Raw genomic sequence first — 24,471 nt, 5'->3', positions numbered from 1 at the left:
CTTGCTGTCTAAACCTCTCCACCCCAGTCAGTCTCCCATTCTGCCAGGGTAAACGCTGTGTGTGTGTGTGTGTGTGTGTGTGTGTGTGTGTGTGTGTGTGTGTGTGTGTGTGTGTGTGTGTGTGTGTGTGTGTGTGTGTGTGTGTGTGTGCGTCTGTGTGAGGTTAGGTAAATAAGCAGAGCTTAAAAAGGAACCACAGGCAGCCACAGTCATTCCACCGGCTGACTCTGAATGACTGAATGCTCATTATGGACTTAAATAGATGGCAGCTCGTGTCTTTGTGTGTGTGTGTGTGCGTGTGTGTGTCTGTGTGTGTGTGTGTGCGACTGTGGATGAGTAGATTTGAGCCGCAGCAGTCACATTTGCACTGTCAAGGAGACAAAACAAATTAATCTTTAAAGATTTTAACCATAGTTTGGATAAACCGTTTCATTTCAACACTATCAGAGGAATTCCAGCCTGACAGTGTTTATCTGACATCATCTGACAGGATGTACAACTTTGTTTTTGCAGCTGAACACTCAAAAATCCTTCCTGAAAGAAGTCATTTTCTGCTTTTGATTAGAATCGTATTAGAGAGGTGTTTAGGAGGATGCAGTTTGTGTCGTGTCATTTAATTAGCCCACCTTAATTCATATAAATGAGAAGAACAACATCAGTCTGTCAGGGGTTAACCAAAGCTAACCAAAGGCCAACACGGGAATTTATCTTATCCAGGTAACATCGGCGTTATCGCTGGGGTCAAAGATACCTCACACAGCTGCAGACAAAGCAGCTGATTATCCTGATTGCCAGTGTTAGAGTGCGAGAACCCAGATAACAGGAGGATACCCGGGGTATGCTGAATTCATATTACAGGGCCCAGCTGCCCATGCATGCAGTTGCAAGAGACCCACCGCTCTTTTTAAAACTTATGAGTGTTAAACTAGTTCAGTGAATATTCTCTTTTTTAAACAAAAGCCTATTTTTCAAGATTTAAAGGTCTGTAATAGTGAGTGTTTTAAAAAATAGTTTTAAATGATTCCTCTAACTCGCACAGACACTAGGAGTAAAGAAAAAGATCAATCAATATTAGCCTTGACTGTTTTTCCTCTGAAAATGATCCCCTCTGTATGTTTGCCTGTCTGACTCCATGATGTTGGGGATCAGAGCTCTGTGGGGATCATATCGTCACTTGCAGAACTCATATAGTCCTCATGCCTCTTGATGTATTTCTTGGTCTGTTGTTATGCTGCAGAATGATTTTGGAGCCAATCTGATATCTTCCTGGTGAGGTGTAAGCACTGCCCTGTATGTCTTAAAATATAAAAACCTAGCCTGCGTATTGTGCCATGCGTTTGTGTGTTTAGACACTCTCTGAAGATGCGATTCTGTCAGATCTGAGACCTCAGCGTTGGTACCAGTTTAGAGTGGCAGCCATCAACAGCCACGGCAGCAGAGGTTTCACCACACCCAGCAAACACTACATCTCCAGTAAAGGTAAGCACACATACTTCGTTTTTTATGAGCGTCTCAAAGTGAGTGATGATGCCTCTGCATGTTGCCATAAGCTAGCGGTGAATTTTGATATTCTGTCATGAGACACTGAGCAAAACACAGATCCTTGCACTCATTTTTTGTCATTTTATGAGAGATATTACACATCCCGCAGGAGGAGTCAGAAAGTCAGGATGTTTTCCTTCCTCTCCCTTTCTGTGCTCTTTCTGTCGTTCACGCAGAGTTGATGGATAAGGTAAAAAACTGTCAGGCAGTCTATAAAACACAAGCAGGAAACCGAAATGTACACAAGTGTGCACACATGCATGCATTTACACAAAGCGTAAGGACTCGCTCCGTTGGTTTGATGCCAGAGTGAAGTCCCTGATGTAGGTCTGAGAGACTGGGTGAAAGTGAGAGTAAGACAAGCGCACACACACACACGAACGCACACACTGTAGGAGGTATTAGCTGTAATGCTTAGCAGACTTAGGTCATACTGGTATTTTGCCAGGATTGGCTAGTGATATGAATTCACTGCCAGGATTGGCTAGAGCATGTTTGAATGTGAATAATGACTTCAGGTTGGACGGAGCTGTGGAAAAAGGTTCTTTATCAGTTGAACACTTAAGGGAGATTATGAAGAGCAGTGTGAGATAGCATTTTCCACCTCTCAGACGAAATTTTTATAAACATTTCAACCTGTGCCGTGGCAAGCAGAGTGCAGGGTTTGTAAGCGGGGTTGTAGCTGGGCTTTACAGAAGATATTTGCAGGTAGAACTGTGATAAAAGGCAAGTTCACGTATCGCTTTGTGGACATGACGAGCGAATCGCTGAGCGTGTGCAATAAATGCGAGAGAATGTGGATTTCATCAAATGCAGACGGGTCGATAATAAGATGCCCAATAATGTTAAGTTAAAAACGATTTTATTTCCTGCACTCTGCTCAAATTGTCCGCACTCTGAAACCGAAAAGGAGAGGAAACTTTCCAACAGGATATTGGATCGACTGGTGCTGAGATTTGTGAGGTCGGCCCCTCTACGACCCAGAATACCCTCTTTGCAAAGGTGTTGCAGAAGCTTAACACCAGCTGAACTCTGCTGCTGGCAGCCAGCTAAACAGGCTTAGCGTACTGCTTAGTGTTTTATGAGGGCGTTATATTTGGGACTATTTGCTGGGAAGAGTAGCTTCCTGAATTCTCTGTAGATGGCTTACTTTTGTATGAAATGACCTTCAGAGGTGCTAATTGTTTTTGTTTTTTTGGTAAATCAGACAGAACCAGGTTAGCTTTTCAAGCTAGATTTATGCTCTGCTAAGTTAACTGGCTTTAAGAAGTTACTCCTCTAAGTCACCATCACATGGTGTAGTTTACAGACATGGTATTAATGCAAAGCAAACCTAACAGGCTGTTTCCTACAGAAAAAGTAATTAAATAAGGGTGATCAGTCTTCAAAATCCATATCTGTGCAAGCAAGAGGCAATAGCTCAGTGTTGAAATGTTGAGTTCTTCTTCTGTGACACGGTGTGTGTTTGTGAGTGTATTTTGAGAACCAGGGTTAAAGGTTAGAGCCACACTTGAACATTTCAAATACCATCAGATGGCAGCTAGAGTCTTGTTTCTACCTCATTAGTCTGATTAGTCAGAGGTTGGAGGTCAGGGGTCACAAATCCGGAAGCTGGCAGATGTTAAGAGGGTTGTGCTTTCTGCACGGTGACCTGACGCTAACCAGAGTGAAACTTGGAAACCGCTTTACATCTTGTTAAAATGTTGGTGTTACGTGGGACCTGCCAGTAGTAATCACGAAGGGATATTTGGATCAGAAAAGTAATCTTGGTGTCTTCACTTTATGACATAAAACATTAGTTCATTGAGAGTGATGGGAAAAGCCCTCAGAGAAGAACATGTTTTGATTCTCATCTGGCAATTACTGCTGGCACTGAGATGTAACACAAAACACCACGTATGCATACACACAAGCAGTCCTGGTCATGGAGTTTCCAGTGTTTTGCCCCAACTTTGATCTTTGCATTTAGGTCAGCCAAGCACAGCCTGGGGCTGTGGGAGGCCTGCCATGGGGAATGTAGTTCTAATCAGATGCATTTTGTAGTTTTAATCAAATACAGGATCAGGGATTTTGGGCTCTAATGAGATACAGAGTCACTGTTGAAAGACTCATACGGTTACCAGCAGTGATGGCCTTTGGTCTGTGTTGTGGCAGCTACTGAAAAGGACGTTAGGTTTCTCCAGTATCACCCACCTTTGATGCTTTAAATCTAATTGGCTCTGTAGACTTGAATCAAACCAAGAGGAAATGTGCTTTTAGCCCCGAGAAAAAGAAAGTCAAGCTGGTAAAAGGTCTTTGTTGCAAAGGACTCACTCCTCTCCTCTTCCCTTTTGTTGATATCAAAAGTTTGGCAGAATTTAAATTGCAAAAGTGTCAACTTTAGACACAAATTACACAAAGAAATTAACAGGTTTTAACACCCAGCAACAAAAATTAAGCCTTTAGCTTGTACTGTGCTATTTTTCCTTTTTTTGCCAAAGAGAAAACACAATGTGCAATGTTACCTTTTTTAACATTAATTTGGTGTTAAATAAAAATCACAGTTTGTCTTTTTGGATGTTCCACTGTCCAAATTTGATGTCTGGAAACATAAAACTTCAAGGGCTGTGAGTGAAACGAAGCAAGAGATAGATTGTGTGCAGTAGTTAAACTTTAACAGTTAATATAGAAAAATGAAAACAAATTTATAGATTCTGGGGTTTTAATCAGAAGAAAAAAAATTAAATTTTATGATTTTTTTTTAGACAATTAATAGTTGTAAAAAAGAAATACATGAACAAATATAGAATTTTTTTAAGGTGTCCTATGGGAATCTTTAAATAAACTAATGTCTTTTTAATAAGAGCTAAAGGATTTTGGTTAAGAAAACAAAAGGTCCTTTGAGTAATCTGACATTATTTTATGTAATTCTACTTAAATAGTAACATGTTAAGTCAGTGACAGTGTTAACCAAGGTGTTGTGTCCATAGCAGTCTATTGTTGCTGAAGAACAGGCAGGCTTCAGCAAAACCCCTACAGAAAAAAACCCTATGAGCAGCACTTTGGCGACAGTGGGAAGGAAAAACTCCCTTTTAACAGGAAGAAACCTCTGGCAGAACCAGGCTCAGGGAGGGGCGGGGCCATCTGCTGTGATTGGCTGGGGGGACCACTAACATTGTTTGAGTCATCAAACGACTGGATGACAAGCCCACAGGCGCCGTTCTCATGAATGGAAACACAGGCAGCTGGTTTGGTCCTACAGCTGAACTCCCCCTGGATTATCTGCTCTCACCCACCCTCTCTTACACACACCAGGAGAGAGCTGACAAGGTAGGCAGAGAAAGAGATGGGAGGACAACATCCAAGAGTGGACAGGCAGAGTCCCAGAGAGCTGTGGAGGACAGAGAGAACTGGAGAAGGGTGATGGCCTTGTCTTCACTGGGACCCCAGCGACTTCAGCAGAGGTCAGGGGTCAAGTGAAGTGAAAGAAAAAAGAACTGCAACATTGCCTAACTATATGTTTTTCTTTCTGTGTCTCTATGCAGACCCTTCGCCCCCAGAACGGCCCACGAATGTCAGAGTGAGCAACCAGACACTGAATAGGACACAATCAGCGTCCCAGTTCACAGAAAGGTATCTAAAAAGCTATGTCAGTGAAGGATTATCAGATGCATCATTTTATATATAATCTTTAAAATACATCTATTTACCATTGCAGCTGGGAAATCAGTCATAAACTGTGGTCAGCCCTATAAAACACGTCTTCTGTTGTGTGATTGTGTATATGAGCTGAAATTACAGTTTGCCCTTGTTCAATTACATCCTTCGGTGTCTTCTCTATTTTTCATTCTGCAAAACAAGGTCATTTAAAGTTCAGACCATGGCTTGGATCAACAGCGATATTCCAATAACATTTAATAACAGAGGTGATGACTTAAATTGTAGCTTCTGTTCAGCATGATATAAAGTGTCTGAGCCTCGTCTATACATACAGGGAGTAAATAGAGATTAGATAGAGATTGTAAACCCGATGCTGAAAGCAGCTGACAAACAAGCAGAGAATCATTTTCACTGTTAGGGAAGCGCTGCACTTTTTGCTTCTTCCTTAATGGGACTGTTTACACTTACGCCGTAACGTTGCATAAATTTTGCCTCCTAAGGTTGATGGAGAGTGGCGTCACAGTGGCGGTCTTATTACGCTGGGAGCCCCCCAAGGAAGGAGACCTCCCTGTGCACAACTACCGAATCACCTGGATGTCTCGCCATACGCACGCAGCACAAAAACACAAACACACGCTGCAAGCGCACACGCATACAGTAGCCAGTAACACGCACGCACGACCTGCACAGTCACGCACACCAGCACAGGGTAGGAAGGAGAGCAACAGCAGAGTGACTCAGGGGGTAAGTCAACTTTCTACAAGCTTAATTATACCAAATAAAAAATGTGGTCATTTATCTTGTTTCTTTGCTTAGAATATTTCAAGAACATAAACATATAGTAAGTGGACGTTGAAACGTTTCAGTTTCAATTTTCATGATGTTTCAAGATATATCTGTTTTCTTAAGGCTCTGAAAAAGGTGAAAAAGAAAGTGCACTCTTTCAAATATAACGTTTCACATTTCATAATAAGGTAAATCCAACCTCAGCAGTATGTAGGTACTTACTGTCTTAACAGAAACTGAGAGCACTCAGGTGCTGCTATTCAATTCAGTTCAACTCATTTTTATTTTTATTTATACACTGGCAAATCACAACAACAGTTGCCTTTATATTGTAAGGTAAAGACCCTACAGTTATACAAAGAAAACAGAGAAAACACCAACAATTAGATTAAATCGTGGGCCATCGTGGCTCAAGAGTTGGCAGTTCGTCTTGTAATCAGAAGGTTGCCGGTTCGATCCCCGGCTCCGACAGTCTTGGTCGTTGTGTGCTTGGGCAAGACACTTCCCCCGTTGCCTACTGGTGGAGGTCAGAGGGCCCGGTGGCGCCAGTGTCCGGCAGCCTCGCCTCTGTCAGTGCGCCCCAGGGTGGCTGTGGCTACAATGTAGCTGCCATCACCAGTGTGTGAATGTGTGAATGTAGTGTAAAGTGCTTTGGGGTCCATAGGGACTGAGTAAAGCGCTATACAAATACAGGCAATTTACCATTTTAAACCCCTGTGACCAAGCTTTTTGGTGACAGTGGGAAGGAAAAACTCCCTTTTAACAGGAAGAAACCTCCAGCAGGGAGGAGCAGCAATCTGCCACGACCTGTTGGGGTGAGGGGGGGGAAGACAGGACAAAGGCACACTGTGGAAGAGAGCCAGAGATGCTAATAAAATACGCTTGATTAACTAATCATCAGCATGAGTGAGCACCTCTGTGAAAGCAGAAGTCTGTTGGTTTGGAGCATTCAGGTGTGTGTTAACACAATGCCAAAGAGGAAAGAAAAGCCATGATCTTAGAGAAGTGATGGTTGGAACAAGGGCTATAAGGTCATTTCCAAACAATTGAAAGTCCATTTCTCTACAGTGAGAAAGATTATTCACAAGACAAAAACATTCAAGATAGCTGCCAGTGTTCCCATGAATAGACACTTACGTCCCAGCAAAATCACTCCAAGGTCAGAGTGTGCAGTGTTCACAGGAACTACAAACCCTACATGTCAGACTATACACGTCTAAGTTAACATGTTAAATGTTAAAGTTCATGGCAATGCAATTAGAAAAAGACTGAACATGTGTAGCTTGTTTGGAAGTGCTATCAGGAAAAGGCTGCAAGCTTAGGTTTGCAAAATTGCATCGGAACAAATCCCAAGACTTCAGGAACGATGCCGTTTGGACAGACAAGACAAAAATGGAAAAGTTTGTCTGCGATACATTGCACCATTTTTAGCAAAAACCGAACACAGCATGTGGGCACAAACGCCTCATACCAACTGTCAAGCAGGTTGGTGGAGGGGTGACGATTTCAGGCTTGTTGTGCAGCCACAGGACTTGGGCCCCTCACAGTCATTAAGTTGACCATGAACTCCTCTGTACACAAAAATATTCTCAAGTCAGATTTGCCTGACAGCTAAAACTTGGCCTAAAGTGGGTCATGGAACAAGACAGTGACACCATATTGGCCACGATAGATTTGCTGAAAAAAAAGAGTGGAGTGTTGCAATGGCTTAGTCAAAGTCTAGACCTTATTGAAGTTCGGTGACGGGACCTTAAGACAGTTATGCATAAACAAATGGCTGCATTTCATTCATCTGCAATAACAGATGGATGGGACTTTCTTTTCTGCAAAGTTGGCTTTGTAAGTAAGAAAATTGTAAAATCAGTTAATAAGATCAATATTCTATTTTCACTACCTCAAACTCCTATTTATTGTGTATCATGTGAGCAACCACCTTTCAGTACAGTGTCATTAACCAGTGGCAGCAGATGGCCCCGCCCCTCCCTGAGCCTGGTGCTGCCGGAGGTTTCTTCCTGCTAAAAGGGAGTTTTTCCTTCCCACTGTCGCCAAAGTGCTTGCTCATAGAGGGTCATATGATTGCTGGGTTTTTCTCTGTATGTATTATTGTAGGATCTACCTTACAGTATAAAGCGCCTTGAGGCAACTGTTGTTGTGATTTGGTGCTATATAAATAAAATTGAATTGAATAGGAATAAGATGTAGGACATATATTATATATTTCCTGTGAAGTATAACAGCGCACAATAACACCACATACCCTGAATACACAAGCGGTGTAGCTGCACACGAGAGGTTTTATTATGCCTGTAAAGACACGCACCTTACACACACACACACACACACACAGGTTTTCATATATTTGTGGGGACATCTAATTGATATAATGCTTTCCCTAGCCCCTTGTCCAACCCAAAAATGAATGCCTAACCCTAACCCTTACCCTAAACCTATCCATAACCTAATTGTAACCCTTTCACTAAAACCGCATTGTGAGTCTCTACCTCAGGTGAGGTAATGCACAAATTTCCCCGCCGTGGGATCAGTAAAGTCTTAGCTTAAAAATGCCTTCAAACTTGTGGGGACCAGGATTTTGTCCCCATAAGGACTGTTGGTCCCCACAAGTGTAGTAAACGTTGTTTATTTGGTCCCCACAATAATATGTAAACACGTAAACACACACACACACGGTCCTCGTTGTGATTGCTATGGTGGTTTTACAGGCCTGTGCAGTAAAATCTTAAACACTTAAACTTAAACAGGATTTGATTCAGCTACTGTGCTGGAGTAGCAAACTTTGACAACTCATAAAAACCCATTATGTACTCCGCATGTCTGAGGTGTAGCGTTACAAACATTAACAGGACTTTGAATCATCCTTCAAATGACACAGTGTGCATCTTAATTCAAGATGTGGATTCAAATAATGAGCCATTAAAAAAAAACATGCTCTTCTTTATCTTTGTTAAATATGTTTGTGAAACGTTTCCACCAAAATTGATAAAGCTCCAATGTATAGATGCTAAAAACGATCTGTACTCATGTGGTGCAAGAATGAAATGCAAAGAATGATGGGATATGAAGTCAGTTTACAAAGTAACACATTGCTGTTTTGTTGCTTAATTCAGTGACTTCTAACTTGTGAAAGATTTTTTAAAATGTACTGTTTAAATTATATTTAATGCAGCCGTAATACTTAAAGGGGAGGATTTTCTTATCCTGATTATAGGAATGATGATGATGATGATGATGATGAAATACGCTTATGATGCAGTTAAGTCCAGTCAGCAGTACCAAAATACCCATAATCACAGTAAATAACACAGATATTACAGCTTTGACGTAACAGGTATGGTAGCCTGTGCACTGACTGAACATTTTTTCCTCCAAATGGTAAACACAATCAAAGTACTTGTACGAGACTCTTCAGCTTTAGATGCTCTTTTTGAAGTACGATGTTAACATTTACTTCAGACAAAAAGCTCAAGCATAAACATCAAAGTGCGGCACACTCATATGGACGTAGCTATGCTAAATAGTGATGGCGATCCCAGACTGATCCTGGTGGAGCCATTTATCTGTAGTCTGGTCCTCTGTTCTGCTTGGCTGGGAGGTCTGGAATTTAAATGAGCCCCCCCTAACTAGTGTTTCCTACTTGCAGCTGCATCTACAAACACACACACATACACACAAATCAGGTAGGTAATACCCAGAACAACATAGCTAACATAGCTATGTTGTGTGAAACTTTTCATATCACAGAAAGCAGTCTGCGAGCACAATATGTTGTATTCCCAGGATTGGGATAAAACACATATCCTGTCAATCAGGAATTTCTGCAGGAGTGGAGAAAGCTAGCATTTAAGCCTCGTGGTAAAGTGGGGAATTCAGAGGAAGCACTCGAATGTGAAAAAAACCTCTGCTGTATCAGTGCTTTTAAATATATAGTTCATTGCTTTCTTACATGTAATGTCGACTGACATTATCCCAAACGTCTCTCGCTCTATCCGCTACACAAACGACACACGTAGACACACACACACACAGCTGTACAAGGCATATGTTTTGTCTATCTCGAAGGTAATGGAAATCCTTTTACCCCACTTTGTGTGCAGGAAGCACACACACACACAGATTTATCATGCGATCATCTCTTTGTTGTGACTAGTACCAGTCCACGCAGACAAACAGACCTGATTGACTGAGAGCCTGTTAACGAGCTGTCAGTCAAACAGCAGGCTAATGCAGAACAGGCCTGGACTGTCAGTCCTGCCGAGGGACGATGGAGACAACTGGGGTTTCTATGGCGATGATGCTGACGACGTATCAAAGTTAGCAGGTTTTCATGGACCTCGTCTGCAGCAGACGTATCATTAGTGTTTTTGTCACTCTTTACGTGATCCCTGTCCAGATTTAGCTAGTAAATCTGCATCAGTACAGACTGATAAATTGCTAATGTGTTGGACTACACGTGCAAAAAAAAGACAAATTCCATCTCTATAATCATTCTTTCTATTCCTGTCTTTTAGGCGCAGTGTGAAGTGTGGCTGCACGGTCTACCGCCTGCGACTTCCTACTTGCTCTCTGTCCAGACGGTGGCCTACTGGGGTCAGAAGAGACTGAAGAGTCCTAGAGCGCAGCTTGTCTTCACTACCATCCCTCATGCAGGTAATGAAAGCAAACAGCTGTCCTGTGGGGCCAGGTGATTTGACTTTACAGTTAAAATGCCAAGTATATTTCTTCAATGCAAAAAGAGTAAAATTGCACAGCGGGGTGGGGTTATGTGCAAGCGCCATCCTGGAGCCTCCAACTGTCAGCAAGAAAGCATATTTCCCAAAACGTCTGAAGCATTCATTGAATTTCAGTCAAGTATAAATGTGCTTTTTTTGTGGTGGGACTTGAGTGTGTGAGAGTGCATGGCAGCACCACTGCTTCTCACAGCTGTAGTTCATTTTCAGTAATTATTTCTAGGTGTAAATGTTTGTGCATTTGCATTACATGGTTTACCATAAATCCAAGCCATCTCTATCAACAGTTTGGATGATTACCATCGAGCCTTCAGTGGATTTTGGAGAGTTTTTGTCATGTGGAAATAAACATTGCAAATATAAGAGGTGCTAAATAAATGCAGCCTTCCTGGCCAAGTTTAAACTTTAGTGTTGTTGCGATTCAGCAAGAAAGCCAGCAATTATTAGTTACTTATTTTGAATATGTCATTGCTAGCTTGTCATGAAATTAGCAAATACTGCTTATGCAGCACAGTCTACAGAAGCTGTTTGTTAGCAGAGCCATACGTTATTGAGTTAATGATTTTCCTGTAAGTTCAGGGCTGCTTCGTTTGCTGACTCTCGACATATTCTGTCTACATACAGCTGCGCTGTTGAAACACAGAGTACAGTGGAAAGTTGGTGATGTTAATGGTCTTCCAGGCAACAGAGGTATTTATAGGTGACCTATCGGGTCAGCTCAGCAGAGGATTATAGCCAGCTGCAGCTCTATTACCAAACCACATACAACTTTATATGGAACATGCTGCCATTCATAATTTGGGAGTATTAATATTTTTACATAGTCTCTGCGTATTAGCTGTTTGCTCATCGCTAATGAGGGTCAGTTAGGCCAGATAAAGCCAAGGAGTGTTTCCGCTAGCTACCAGCTGCAGTCTCATTACCAGTTTATGATATTTCTGCCACAGTATAGGTTCCATGTGCTGTGTAACAGGTCTGTATACACAAAACATGCACATGGTCAATATGTAATCCACAGAGACACACAAAAGTAAAGTTTTACGCTGAGTTCTTTTCCTCCGTCTCTTTCTCCGTCCTCTCGACCAGACTCGACCAAAGGCGACGATTTCTCCAATGAGCTCCCCTCTTCTTCCTCTTCCTCTTCATCCTCCCTTCCCTCTTCTCTTTCGATCTCTTCTTTCTCTCCTTCTTCCTCTGACCTCCCGGTTTCCTCCTCTCTCCCTCACCCCGAAACCCCTCTGAGCCCCGTTGCCCTTGAAAACCTGCGGCTGGAGGTCGCCGCCCCTCATTACCATAACAACCAGCTCCAGGTGAAGGTGTTCTGGAAGTGGCCTCAGCATGGTGAGTGGGTCTAGAAACACTAAACAACTGAACAAACTCCTGGTAAGAATATAAAAACATTCAACTTGAATAAGTCAGTCGGCTCGAAGCTTTATTATGTGATAGATAATCCCACAGGTCCACTATAGTAACTCGAATTAGCGTAAGCCGAGCCTTCCCGCCCCTGACTTTTAAGGCTTAATCAATTTCAAATGCATGATTTTGGTTTTTGCACTCGATTCCACTCACTGAAATGTTGAAGTCACAGATGAAACAGCAGTTAGTTCTTCAAATCAAGCTGATAACAAGTTAAAAAAGTTGACAAAAGAAGCATTGACTTTCCTATATCATTCATTTTTACACAAAAAGTAAACGTATCTCTTTGGTCTTTTCGCTAACAGTGAGACAGAGACACGCTGGCCCGTACATTTTGAGGTGGCGACCGCATACCTGCAGCACTAATGTGACAAGCATGGAGAGAACAACTACGGTGCAGGTATACGCACACGGGTGGGGGCTGATCTGTGCGTTTGTAACACTGTAAAGATGTGTTGTTATTCTGTAACTGCAACTATGTGTGTGTGCACGGATTAGACATCACATTTCATCACCATAACACAAATAAGTACATTTCTATGGTGCAGTACAGTTCAGTCTGTGTGTGTAGTTTCTGTCTCTAAGAAATACTCGATACACTTTTTATATTACAAGCTGCTTATGAGACACGTGTGGAGACAAGAATAGGGCTAAAATGTGTGTCAGTTTAAACTTTAACTATAAACATTTCCTTTTTTATCCTTAACTTGGCTTAATTTCCCCTCTCTCCAGGGCACTCATCACACCATCACAGGTTTGCTGTTTGCCTGTAAGTACCGGGTTGCTGTGGCGCTGAAAGCTGACCCACGGTCAGAGGCTGTTGCCTGGCTTACAACCCCGACTTGCTCCTCTGTCAGGGTCAGAGGAGGCAAAAGTTTGCTGTGCAACACTGAGAGTAGGGGTAACTATTTACAGATGTATTCGTGGTGTTCACTAATCCTTTTTTTAAATACCTTTTTGATGATCAGTTTGAATACAAGCACTGAAAAACCACAACATTCAAGTAGTTTTGCTAAACAGCCTTTTTTGCATTTAAGTAGTTGAATCAAACTCCTTAATTTAACCTGGTTTTAAATCATTCAGATAATGTTTTGGCTTTCCTTTGCATCAGAGCGCCTCCTGTCAGGCAGAAAGGTAGTACTGCGTCCAGAACGACTGACCGCAGACTTCCAACAGGTCAACGGTACTCTGCTCGCCACCTTTCGTTGGAGGTTGTCCCAGCACGCGCTTCACCCGACAGCTGTCGAGGGTTTCCAGTTTACCTGGACGCTTCAGTCAGAGGTTGCGGGGAAAGCCGATGGACTGGAAGACACGCTCATCTCCCAGACACAGACTATCGCACCGGTGAGACAAAGCGAAAGCGTAGATCGTCACAGCTAAAATGACTAGAGACGGTGTGTTTGTGTGTTTGTGTGAGTCAAAAAGGAGTTTCACGTCCTGTTTCTTTTTTGCCTTTGTCTTTTAGAGAATTAAGCTTCAGGGAGTCAAAGATGAAATGAACAAAAAAATAATCACTCAATAAAAAATATAATAAACATTACCAGACCTCAGAGCTTACTATTAAAAACCCATCAATGACACACATCGCTGATTGTAGTTTACTATTTTTTTAGTTGTGCTGCTAGAACATCACACAAATGCTTGAATCTCATGCTGATGCCACTACTAAAAAAGTTCAACAAAGACTGTTCTTTTTAAGGAAAATGAGATCTTTTAATGTCTCATCTGAGATGTTGTCTTAGTTTTATAGAAGTTTTATCGAATCTGTGATGTCTTTTTGTATCGCTGCCTGGTTTGGTAACCTGATGGTGAAGAATAAGAATCGGTTGGGACTTCTGGTAAAAACTGCTAGCAAAATTTCAGGGCGCTGGCAAGATGGACTTTTGGCCATTTACAATAGAAATGTGCTTAGAAAGGCTCATTCTATTATTAATTGTGTGAACCATCCACTTCACGGTGAGTTTGAGTTGTTGCCTTCCGGCCGCCGTTTTAGAGTACCTGTGAGGAAGCCTAAAAGACTCCAGGTCTCTTTTATCCCCACTGCATCTTGTCTCCTCAATGGCAAATAACTGTCCTAGGACTTTCTATCACTATTATTGTCATAATTATTTTATAGTATTGTTCTGTTTATTTATATCCTGCTGCTAAACTAATTTCCCCTTGTGGGACAATAAAGAAATTGAATTGAAATTGAATTGAATTGAAAGTAGTCCCCAACAAATGTTTAATTTACCTCTGTTGAAATATCCTGTGCTTAAAACTACAGTGCTTACCAACGTTTATATATATATATATATATATATATATATATATATGTATTAGGGGTGCAACGATATTCGTATCGATATTGAACCGTTCGATACAGTGCTTTCGGTTCGGTACGCATATGTATCGAACAATACAACATTTGTAATTTATTTTATCAATTTTCCTTCTGACGATGCTGTCTGTGTGGAGCGCTCAGTGAATCTGTGTTCGACTACTCCGCCTAGGCTGCACTGTCGAGCACAGATCCACTGAGCGCTCAACACAGACAGTATAGTCAGAAGGAAGAGCGCAGGGCAAGCTAGCAAGACACATGGACCTCCCCCACCCTCATTCAGATCTGGCGTTTGGAATTATTTTGGTTTTCATGTGACGTATGACCCTGAAGGTAAGCAAGTCATGGACTAAAGTAAAACAGTATGTTGGATGTGCCATGCAATGCTCAATTACATGGGTGGGAGCTGGCGTGTTAGCGCAGTTAGCTCGTTAACGTGTTGGCCGTCTAGCCCCATGCACGGGCGATCGGCGGTAGCTCGTTAACAGAGATTTGCCGTGTTGTGGCGTTAAGGTCATTTCAACGAGATTAACCTGAAAGCACTAGTGGGAACACAACGAATATGACTGCACATTTACGCCGACATCATCCTAGTGCAAAGACAAGTGGAAGCAGACAAAAAAAAGCAAGCATGCTACTAACTTTAGCCGAGTCATTTAGACAGCTGTTAGCACATGATTCTCCTTATGCTGCTGAGAATATAGCCCAGAAGAAGCGGATAGTATAGCTTTTATTTTGGAAAGAGACATTTCTCTGTAATAAACTCTCTTTTCCAAAGATGAGTGATTCCTCAATCAGATACAGGGCTCGCAATATCGCCTGCCCAACGTCCCGGAGCTAGCGATTTTTTCAGTCGGGCTACCAAAATCTATCTCTTCCCTGCCTGTCGGGCTATTGTAGGAAGGAAAAATATATGTCAATGCTTTTGCATTCTTTCGGAAATGTAGCTGGGTAATTATGTCATTGGCATCGGTGAGCCACTGTCAATATGTGACATATTGAAATCGCGTTTGAATTTGCGCTTGTTTTTTTGCTTTCACTTTGCAATCGTGCGAACTGTGTATAGAGAGCGACAGCACTGATCTGTGAGTGATGATAATTTGCGCACCAATTCCTCTGACATCATCTTATTAATCGTTAGCTTACTATGCAAACATGACAAGTGAAATCTCCCGCAGCTTAAACATGTGAGAGGTTGATCGCGCAGAGAATCGCTGAGCTTATGTGAGTGTGTGTGTAAAAGCATTTCAGTTCTGCTGAGCCAAATAAGACAGGTCAGGGTGAAGAAGTGACAGCCAAAGAAAAGCTTACCACAAAACGGAGAAGTTATGACAAATCAGACTATAAGGCAAAAAGAAAGTGCAGCTTTATGGTTTCATGGACAAAAGAATTTCTGTGGCTGCAATATGATGAGCTAAATAACCAGGGCTGCACATAAGTGGTCCGCAGGTGCGCATTCGCTGTCAAAATAAAAAACACGCACAAGGGTTAGGGTTAAATTTAAAAACTGTACTTTTGAGTTAAAATATATATTTATAATTTTAATAAATGACAAATTAAAAAGGCATGAACATTTTTTTTGTATCGAAAAAATATCGAACCATGACACCAAAGTATCGAACCGAACCGTGAATTTTGTGTATCGTTGCACCCCTTTTATATATATATATATATATATATATATATATATATATATATATATATATATATATATATATATATATATATATATATATATATATATATATATATATATATATATATAACGCCACAACACGGCCACAACACGGCAAATCTCTGTTAACGAGCTACCGCCGATCGCCCGTGCATGGGGCTAGACGGCCAACACGTTAACGAGCTAACTGCGCTAACACGCCAGCTCCCACCCATGTAATTGAGCATTGCATGGCACATCCAACATACTGTTTTACTTTAGTCCATGACTTGCTTACCTTCAGGGTCATACGTCACATGAAAACCAAAATAATTCCAAATGCCAGATCTGAATGAGGGTGGGGAGGTCCATGTTGCAAGGAGAGCTTAACTTCTGTCTCGCTAGCTTGCCCTGCGCTCTTCCTTCTGACTATGCTGTCTGTGTTGAGCGCTCAGTGGATCTGCGCTCGACAGTGCAGCCTAGGCGGAGTAGTCGAACGCAGATCCACTGAGCGCTCAACACAGACAGCATCGTCAGAAGGAAAGTTGATAAAATAAATTACAAATGTTGTATTGTTCGATACATATGCGTACCGAACCGAAAGCACTGTATCGAACGGTTCAATATCGATACGAATATCGTTGCACCCCTAGTGTATATATATATGTGTGTATATATATATATGTGTGTATATGTGTGTATATATATGTATATGTGTGTATATGTGTATATATATGTATATGTGTGTATATGTGTGTGTGTATATATATATATGTGTGTGTGTATATATATATATATGTGTGTATATATATATATATATATATATATATATATATATATATATATATATATATATATATATATATATATATATATAAAAAAACACCCAGCACGCCCCTGCGGGCGGTTTATCCTTCAAGCTCGGGTCCTCTACCAGAGGCCTGGGAGCTTGAGGGTCCTGCGCAGTATCTTAGCTGTTCCCAGGACTGCGCTCTTCTGGACAGAGATCTCCGATGTTATTCCCGGGATCTGCTGGAGCCACTCGCCTAGCTTGGGAGTCACCGCACCTAGTGCTCCGATTACCACGGGGACCACCGTTACCTTCACCCTCCACATCCTCTCGAGCTCTTCTCTGAGCCCTTGGTATTTCTCCAGCTTCTCGTGTTCCTTCTTCCTGATATTGCTGTCATTCGGAACCGCTACATCGATCACTACGGCCGTCTTCTTCTGTTTGTCTACCACCACTATGTCCGGTTGGTTAGCCACCACCATTTTGTCCGTCTGTATCTGGAAGTCCCACAGGATCTTAGCTCGGTCATTCTCCACCACCCTTGGGGGCATCTCCCATTTTGACCTCGGGACTTCTAGGTTATACTCGGCACAGATGTTCCTGTACACTATGCCGGCCACTTGGTTATGGCGTTCCATGTATGCCTTGCCTGCTAGCATCTTGCACCCTGCTGTTATGTGCTGGATTGTCTCTGGGGCATCTTTACACAGCCTGCACCTGGGGTCTTGCCTGGTGTGATAGACCCCAGCCTCTATGGATCTTGTACTCAGAGCTTGTTCTTGTGCTGCCATGATTAGTGCCTCTGTGCTGTCTTTCAGTCCAGCTTTGTCCAGCCACTGGTAGGATTTCTGGATATCAGCCACCTCCTCTATCTGCCGGTGGTACATACCGTGCAGGGGCCTGTCCTTCCATGATGGTTCCTCGTCTCCCTCCTCTTTCTTGGGTTTCTGCTGCCTGAGGTATTCACTGAGCACTCGGTCAGTTGGGGCCATCTTCCCAATGTATTCTTGGATGTTCCTTGTCTCATCCTGGACTGTGGTGCTGACACTCACCAGTCCCCGGCCCCCTTCCTTCCGCTTAGCGTACAGCCTCAGGGTGCTGGACTTGGGGTGAAACCCTCCATGCATGGTAAGGAGCTTTCTTGTCTTTATGTCAGTGGCTTCTATCTCCTCCTTTGGCCAGCCTATTACCCCAGCAGGGTACCTGATCACGGGCAGGGCGTATGTGTTGATGGCCCGGATCTTGTTCTTACCATTCAGCTGACTCCTCAGGACTTGCCTGACCCTCTGCAGGTACTTGGTGGTTGCAGCCTTTCTAGCGGCCTCTTCATGGTTCCCATTTGCCTGCGGGATCCCCAGGTACTTGTAACTGTCCTCTATGTCTGCAATGTTGCCTTCTGGTAGTTCAATCCCCTCAGTTCTGACTACCTTCCCTCTCTTTGTTACCATCCGACTACACTTCTCCAGTCCGAACGACATTCCAATGTCATTGCTGTATAGCCTGGTAGTGTGGATCAGTGAATCGATGTCTCGTTCACTCTTGGCATACAGCTTGATGTCATCCATGTACAGGAGGTGGCTGACAACTGCTCCGTTCCATAGTCGGTATCCGTAGCCAGTCTTGTTAATGATCTCACTGAGGGGGTTCAGGCCTATGCAGAACAGCAGTGGGGACAGAGCATCTCCTTGGTAGATCCCGCACTTGATGGTAACTTGTGCTATGGGCTTGGAGTTGGCCTCTAGTGTTGTACGCCACATCCCCATTGAGTCCCTGATGAAGGCTCTTAGGGTCCCATTGATCTTGTACAATTCTAGGCATTCCAGTATCCAGCTGTGGGGCATTGAGTCATAGGCCTTCTTATATATATATATATATATATATATATATATATATATATATATATATATATATATATATATATATATATATATATATATATATACACACACACACACACACACACACACATATATATATATATATATATATATATATATATATATATATATATATATATATATATATATATATATATATATATATATATATATATATATATATAGCAGCTGGATAGCGTAGTGGTTAGACTACACGCCTTTGGAACAGAGGATCGCAAGTTCGATTCCTGCCTGGGGCGTCTGTATCCAGTAAGGGTCCTAAGGCTAGACCCCCTATGCTAAGCAAGCCTACCGCAGACATGAGCGAGACAGATAAATATGAAGGCATGCCGGCTCGGACGTCGCCCGGATCAACAAGGTCCGCGTCAGGTGTTGAGGAACCAGGGCACCCTGACGAAAAGTGGGCTACTGGAACAAGAAGGCATCGGTGGGCAAGAGACGAAAACAGGGCGTTGTTGGAATGCTACTATGCAAGTAACCCCGGCGGAAGGGGCTACATGAATAGGATGAGGGACCTATGGATTCTTCGATACCCAACATCCACAATGACGGCAAAACAACTAGTAGCTCAGTGTTCCAACATTCGAAAGAAGGGACTGCTCTCACAGCTAGAGATTGACGAGGTACAACACAAATGCTACGGCAAGGAGGAGTCAGGACGCCAGGTCAGGGGGGAGATATCATCACCCCCACCCGAGATTGGGTACATAGCCCCAAGTGCGATAGGAGAAGGATCGTTGAGTGCGAGAGGAACTGACCTGAAAAATAGGATCATGGCCAAGCTTGAAACCTGGATCCCGCGTAGCCGGTTACCAAGATTACGTGAAGTTCCCTCAGAAGGTCTGCTAGATGATGTTAATGCAGCACTACGGGCAATACCTACAACCACGATTACCGACACTAACAAGCTGATCTACAATACGGCAACAGTGATCAGTGAGATGCTTGGCTACAAGTTGAACAGCGACAAGGGGCAGTACCTTCCATGGAGAAGGAGGCTAGAGGGCAAGATCAAAGTAGCACGGAGGGAGGTTAGCCAACTAACGGAGTTGCAGAAAGGTGCGACAAATAAGGTGCCTAAGAAATACAGCAAGCTGTCCATACCTGAGGCCTTGGAAACTGCCAAGCAAAGACTCACAGCCTTGGCCAGCCGCTTGAGGAGGTACACCAGAGAGATAGAAGGCAGGAGAATAAACCAGCTGTTCTCCACAGAACCAGCAAAGGTGTACTCTCAGTGGCAAGGGAACAATAAGAGAACAGCACCACCAAGGCTGGAGACGGAGCAATACTGGAAGAGCATATGGGAGAAGGATGCAACCCATAACGGCAATGCTCAGTGGCTAGAGGATCTGAGGGCTGACCACAGCGACCTCCCTGAACAGGGTCCAGTAACCATCACAGTGGCAGATATCCAAGAAAGGGTCTCCAGTATGAAGAGTTGGACAGCACCAGGGCCCGACATGGTTCACGCCTACTGGCTGAAGAAGCTGACTGCACTCCACGAGCGTCTGGCAGCACAAATGAACCAGCTGCTAGTTAACGAGAGACACCCGGAATGGCTAACTGAAGGCCGGACGGTCCTGATCCCCAAGGACCCCAAGAAGGGACCGGTCCCCTCCAACTACCGACCAATAACCTGCCTCAGTACTACATGGAAGCTCCTGTCAGGCATCATATCGGCTAAGATGAACAGGCACATGGGTCAATACATGAGCGGGACACAGAAAGGAATTGGCAAGAATACCAGAGGCGCAAAACACCAGCTACTGGTAGACAGAACAATCAGCCGAGACTGCAAGACCAGACTGACCAACCTGTGCACTGCCTGGATTGATTACAAGAAGGCCTATGACTCAATGCCCCACAGCTGGATACTGGAATGCCTAGAATTGTACAAGATCAATGGGACCCTAAGAGCCTTCATCAGGAACTCAATGGGGATGTGGCGTACAACACTAGAGGCCAACTCCAAGCCCATAGCACAAGTCACCATCAAGTGCGGGATCTACCAAGGAGATGCTCTGTCCCCACTGCTGTTCTGCATAGGCCTGAACCCCCTCAGTGAGATCATTAACAAGACTGGCTACGGATACCGACTACGGAACGGAGCGGTTGTCAGCCACCTCCTGTACATGGATGACATCAAGCTGTATGCCAAGAGTGAACGAGACATCGATTCACTGATCCACACTACCAGGCTATACAGCAATGACATTGGAATGTCGTTCGGACTGGAGAAGTGTAGTCGGATGGTAACAAAGAGAGGGAAGGTAGTCAGAACTGAGGGGATTGAACTACCAGAAGGCAACATTGCAGACATAGAGGACAGTTACAAGTACTTGGGGATCCCACAGGCGAATGGGAACCATGAAGAGGCCGCTAGAAAAGCTGCAACCACCAAGTACCTGCAGAGGGTCAGGCAAGTCCTGAGGAGTCAGCTGAATGGTAAGAACAAGATCCGGGCCATCAACACGTACGCCCTGCCCGTGATCAGGTACCCTGCTGGGGTAATAGGCTGGCCAAAGGAGGAGATAGAAGCCACTGACATAAAGACAAGAAAGCTCCTTACCATGCATGGAGGGTTTCACCCCAAGTCCAGCACCCTGAGGCTGTACGCTAAGCGGAAGGAAGGGGGCCGGGGACTGGTGAGTGTCAGCACCACAGTCCAGGATGAGACAACGAACATCCAAGAATACATTAGGAAGATGGCCCCAACTGACCGAGTGCTCAGTGAATACCTCAGGCAGCAGAAACCCAAGAAAGAGGAGGGAGACGAGGAACCATCATGGAAGGACAGGCCCCTGCACGGTATGTACCACCGGCAGATAGAGGAGGTGGCTGATATCCAGAAATCCTACCAGTGGCTGGACAAAGCTGGACTGAAAGACAGCACAGAGGCACTAATCATGGCAGCACAAGAACAAGCTCTGAGCACAAGATCCATAGAGGCTGGGGTCTATCACACCAGGCAAGACCCCAGGTGCAGGCTGTGTAAAGATGCCCCAGAGACAATCCAGCACATAACAGCAGGGTGCAAGATGCTAGCAGGCAAGGCATACATGGAACGCCATAACCAAGTGGCCGGCATAGTGTACAGGAACATCTGTGCCGAGTATAACCTAGAAGTCCCGAGGTCAAAATGGGAGATGCCCCCAAGGGTGGTGGAGAATGACCGAGCTAAGATCCTGTGGGACTTCCAGACACAGACGGACAAAATGGTGGTGGCTAACCAACCGGACATAGTGGTGGTAGACAAACAGAAGAAGACGGCCGTAGTGATCGATGTAGCGGTTCCGAATGACAGCAATATCAGGAAGAAGGAACACGAGAAGCTGGAGAAATACCAAGGGCTCAGAGAAGAGCTCGAGAGGATGTGGAGGGTGAAGGTAACAGTGGTCCCCGTGGTAATCGGAGCACTAGGTGCGGTGACTCCCAAGCTAGGCGAGTGGCTCCAGCAGATCCCGGGAACAACATCGGAGATCTCTGTCCAGAAGAGCGCAGTCCTGGGAACAGCTAAGATACTGCGCAGGACCCTCAAGCTCCCAGGCCTCTGGTAGAGGACCCGAGCTTGAAGGATAAACCGCCCGCAGGGGCGTGCTGGGTGTTTTTTTTTTTTTTATATATATATATGTGTGTATATATATATATATATGTGTGTGTGTGTATATATATATATGTATGTGTGTGTGTATATATATATATGTATGTGTGTGTGTATATATATATATATATGTATGTGTGTGTGTATATATATATATATATGTGTGTGTGTATATATATATATATATGTGTGTGTGTATATATATGTGTATATATATATGTATGTATATATATATATATATGTGTAAATGTATATATATATATGTGTATATATATATATGTATATGTATATATATAATGACCCACTTTGTGATAGATAGGTTGATACGGCTTAGTAAGCAGCACCTTAAAGGGATGAACCTGGAGGTGAAAGCTAAGGGGAATTGTTACCATTTAAAAAGAAAGAAAAAATAGGTTTGGCCTCTTCATTTTACTTTCAATCCTATTTATACTTTTACTTTAGTTTTTTGTGAACTCTCTTCTTCCTCCGCAGTCTCAGAGGTCGGTGACCGTCTATGGTCTTCAGGCCGACAGCGTTTACCAGCTGCAGCTCCAGGTGTTAACAACAGGGGGCAGCAGTGGCACCGCAGTCTCCAAGACCATATATACTCCAGCTATCAACACAACGCTTTAATAGGTAATCACATAAGCACATGATTTATTTTTTTCTCTGGAACATTCACTTTTTTAAAATTGGTTTCTCTTTGGTTCTCTTACCTGTACCAATCTTTTCTTGCAGGCTCCAGCTGCAGCACCTCCACCATCACTTTTCTGTAGTCTTCCACTGTGCACTAAGGGAACATGACTTAAACTATAACATAAAGAACATTAATCTCAGAAATTTAGATTCCTCTCAGATTAAAGACATTTTCTGTTTTGTATATTTTTTTCTCTCATTGAATCACTTTGCAAAGATTATGAAGGTTGCGGGCTTGCTCTAATGGTTAACAGCATGAGCCTTTATCATTTTGTAAGAATTTAATATGAACTGTACATATGCACGGTGCCAGTTTGTGTTGGCACCAACAACCACGTCCCTGTTTTATTTTTCTCATGTCTGTGAAAAGTGAGACTTCTCGCACGGCTGCGTTTGGTATAAAGATGAGATTCAGTCTAAAAACCTCACGTCACTCGAGCCACATGACACTTGGACAGAGACTCTGTGTGTCTGTTGTTTTTGATCATGCTAGTAGAGAAAACATAGCACTGACCTTATGTACAATAAGTTATGTATAGCAACAACAGGCCCACTGTTATATCTCGATGCATAATCTCTGAGGTTAGTGCGGTCTTAATGTAAGCTCAGACATTTTCATATTTTGTCCGTATGTTTTTAACCTGTTTGTTTGCTTGTTTTTACTTTTGTATAGGTAAATGTAATTGTTTGATCAAATCCGGGCTGTGTGAATAATTTTTTACATAATAGTACGCCCATGTCATTAAACGATGAAAGCTAACGTAGCTACACCTGTGGTCGTCAGACTCCTGTTAAAAGTCAGATTGTTGCTTTAAGTCTGTTGGAAACTGCTGGTGTGCAACCGGTAAGTTAATATTCTCCTATGTAACCTTTTCCTGTTCATAATTTGTAGTTTAAGCTTTTACTTTTTTTACTAGTAGATTTATTTATTGTTTTCCTGTCCTTTTTTGTAATTAAAGATGATCAAAATATGGAATATGTTGTGTCATTGATGTGGTAAATATAAAAGATGATGATGCTCATAGTGTTTGTGAAAGCACAGAGCAAATGTTGACTGCAACCCTGAAGTCTATTAAATGCTGATATCGAATCCTCTCGGTTTTATCACTGCAGTTGTCCATGATGACACCAGCTGGGTAATCAATAATAACAGTAACTACAGTAAGTCCAAAGCTTTTTAAATGTATAAAAGCTGATTAACATCTAATCAGCTTTTATAACCAAGCTGTCTTTAATATTTCAAGGGGGGAAATTTCTGCAGTTTAAGCCGTTTATATGTTTTACATCGATCGAATAAAATAAACTTCTTCAGGCTCATCAGGAAACTTGGCAGGGAGCAGATTCACTTCTGTCTGGGCTGACATGCTCAAGTTTTACTAAACAT

The 24,471-nt window shown here is 43.0% G+C and overlaps 1 protein-coding gene across 3 annotated transcripts in view; it reads left to right on the top strand.

Annotated features, from left to right (window-relative positions):
- Window positions 1–24,063, top strand: part of anos1b (anosmin 1b) — a 58,188-nt gene extending 34,125 nt beyond the window's left edge. For 2 of the 3 annotated variants that reach the window (XM_026147819.1, XM_026147818.1), the window contains exons 6-15: window positions 1,350–1,479; window positions 5,067–5,154; window positions 5,682–5,925; window positions 10,494–10,632; window positions 11,799–12,053; window positions 12,434–12,528; window positions 12,861–13,023; window positions 13,240–13,472; window positions 22,884–23,027; window positions 23,130–24,063. In XM_026147819.1, the coding sequence (XP_026003604.1) occupies window positions 1,350–1,479; window positions 5,067–5,154; window positions 5,682–5,925; window positions 10,494–10,632; window positions 11,799–12,053; window positions 12,434–12,528; window positions 12,861–13,023; window positions 13,240–13,472; window positions 22,884–23,024 (1,488 nt within the window). In that variant the 3' untranslated portion in view covers window positions 23,025–23,027; window positions 23,130–24,063. Of the gene's footprint in view, window positions 1–1,349; window positions 1,480–5,066; window positions 5,155–5,681; window positions 5,926–10,493; window positions 10,633–11,798; window positions 12,054–12,433; window positions 12,529–12,860; window positions 13,030–13,239; window positions 13,473–22,883; window positions 23,028–23,129 lie in introns of all 3 variants that reach the window. The other variant, XM_026147817.1, reaches the window with a different exon arrangement.
- Window positions 24,064–24,471: the final 408 nt, after the last annotated feature.

The sequence above is a fragment of the Astatotilapia calliptera genome, chromosome 17 (assembly GCF_900246225.1).
Source record: "Astatotilapia calliptera chromosome 17, fAstCal1.2, whole genome shotgun sequence".
In the NCBI taxonomy this organism is placed as follows: Eukaryota; Metazoa; Chordata; class Actinopteri; order Cichliformes; family Cichlidae; genus Astatotilapia; species Astatotilapia calliptera.
The sequence above is the reverse complement of the archived record's forward strand: the minus strand, read 5'-3'. Positions and strand labels throughout refer to the sequence as shown.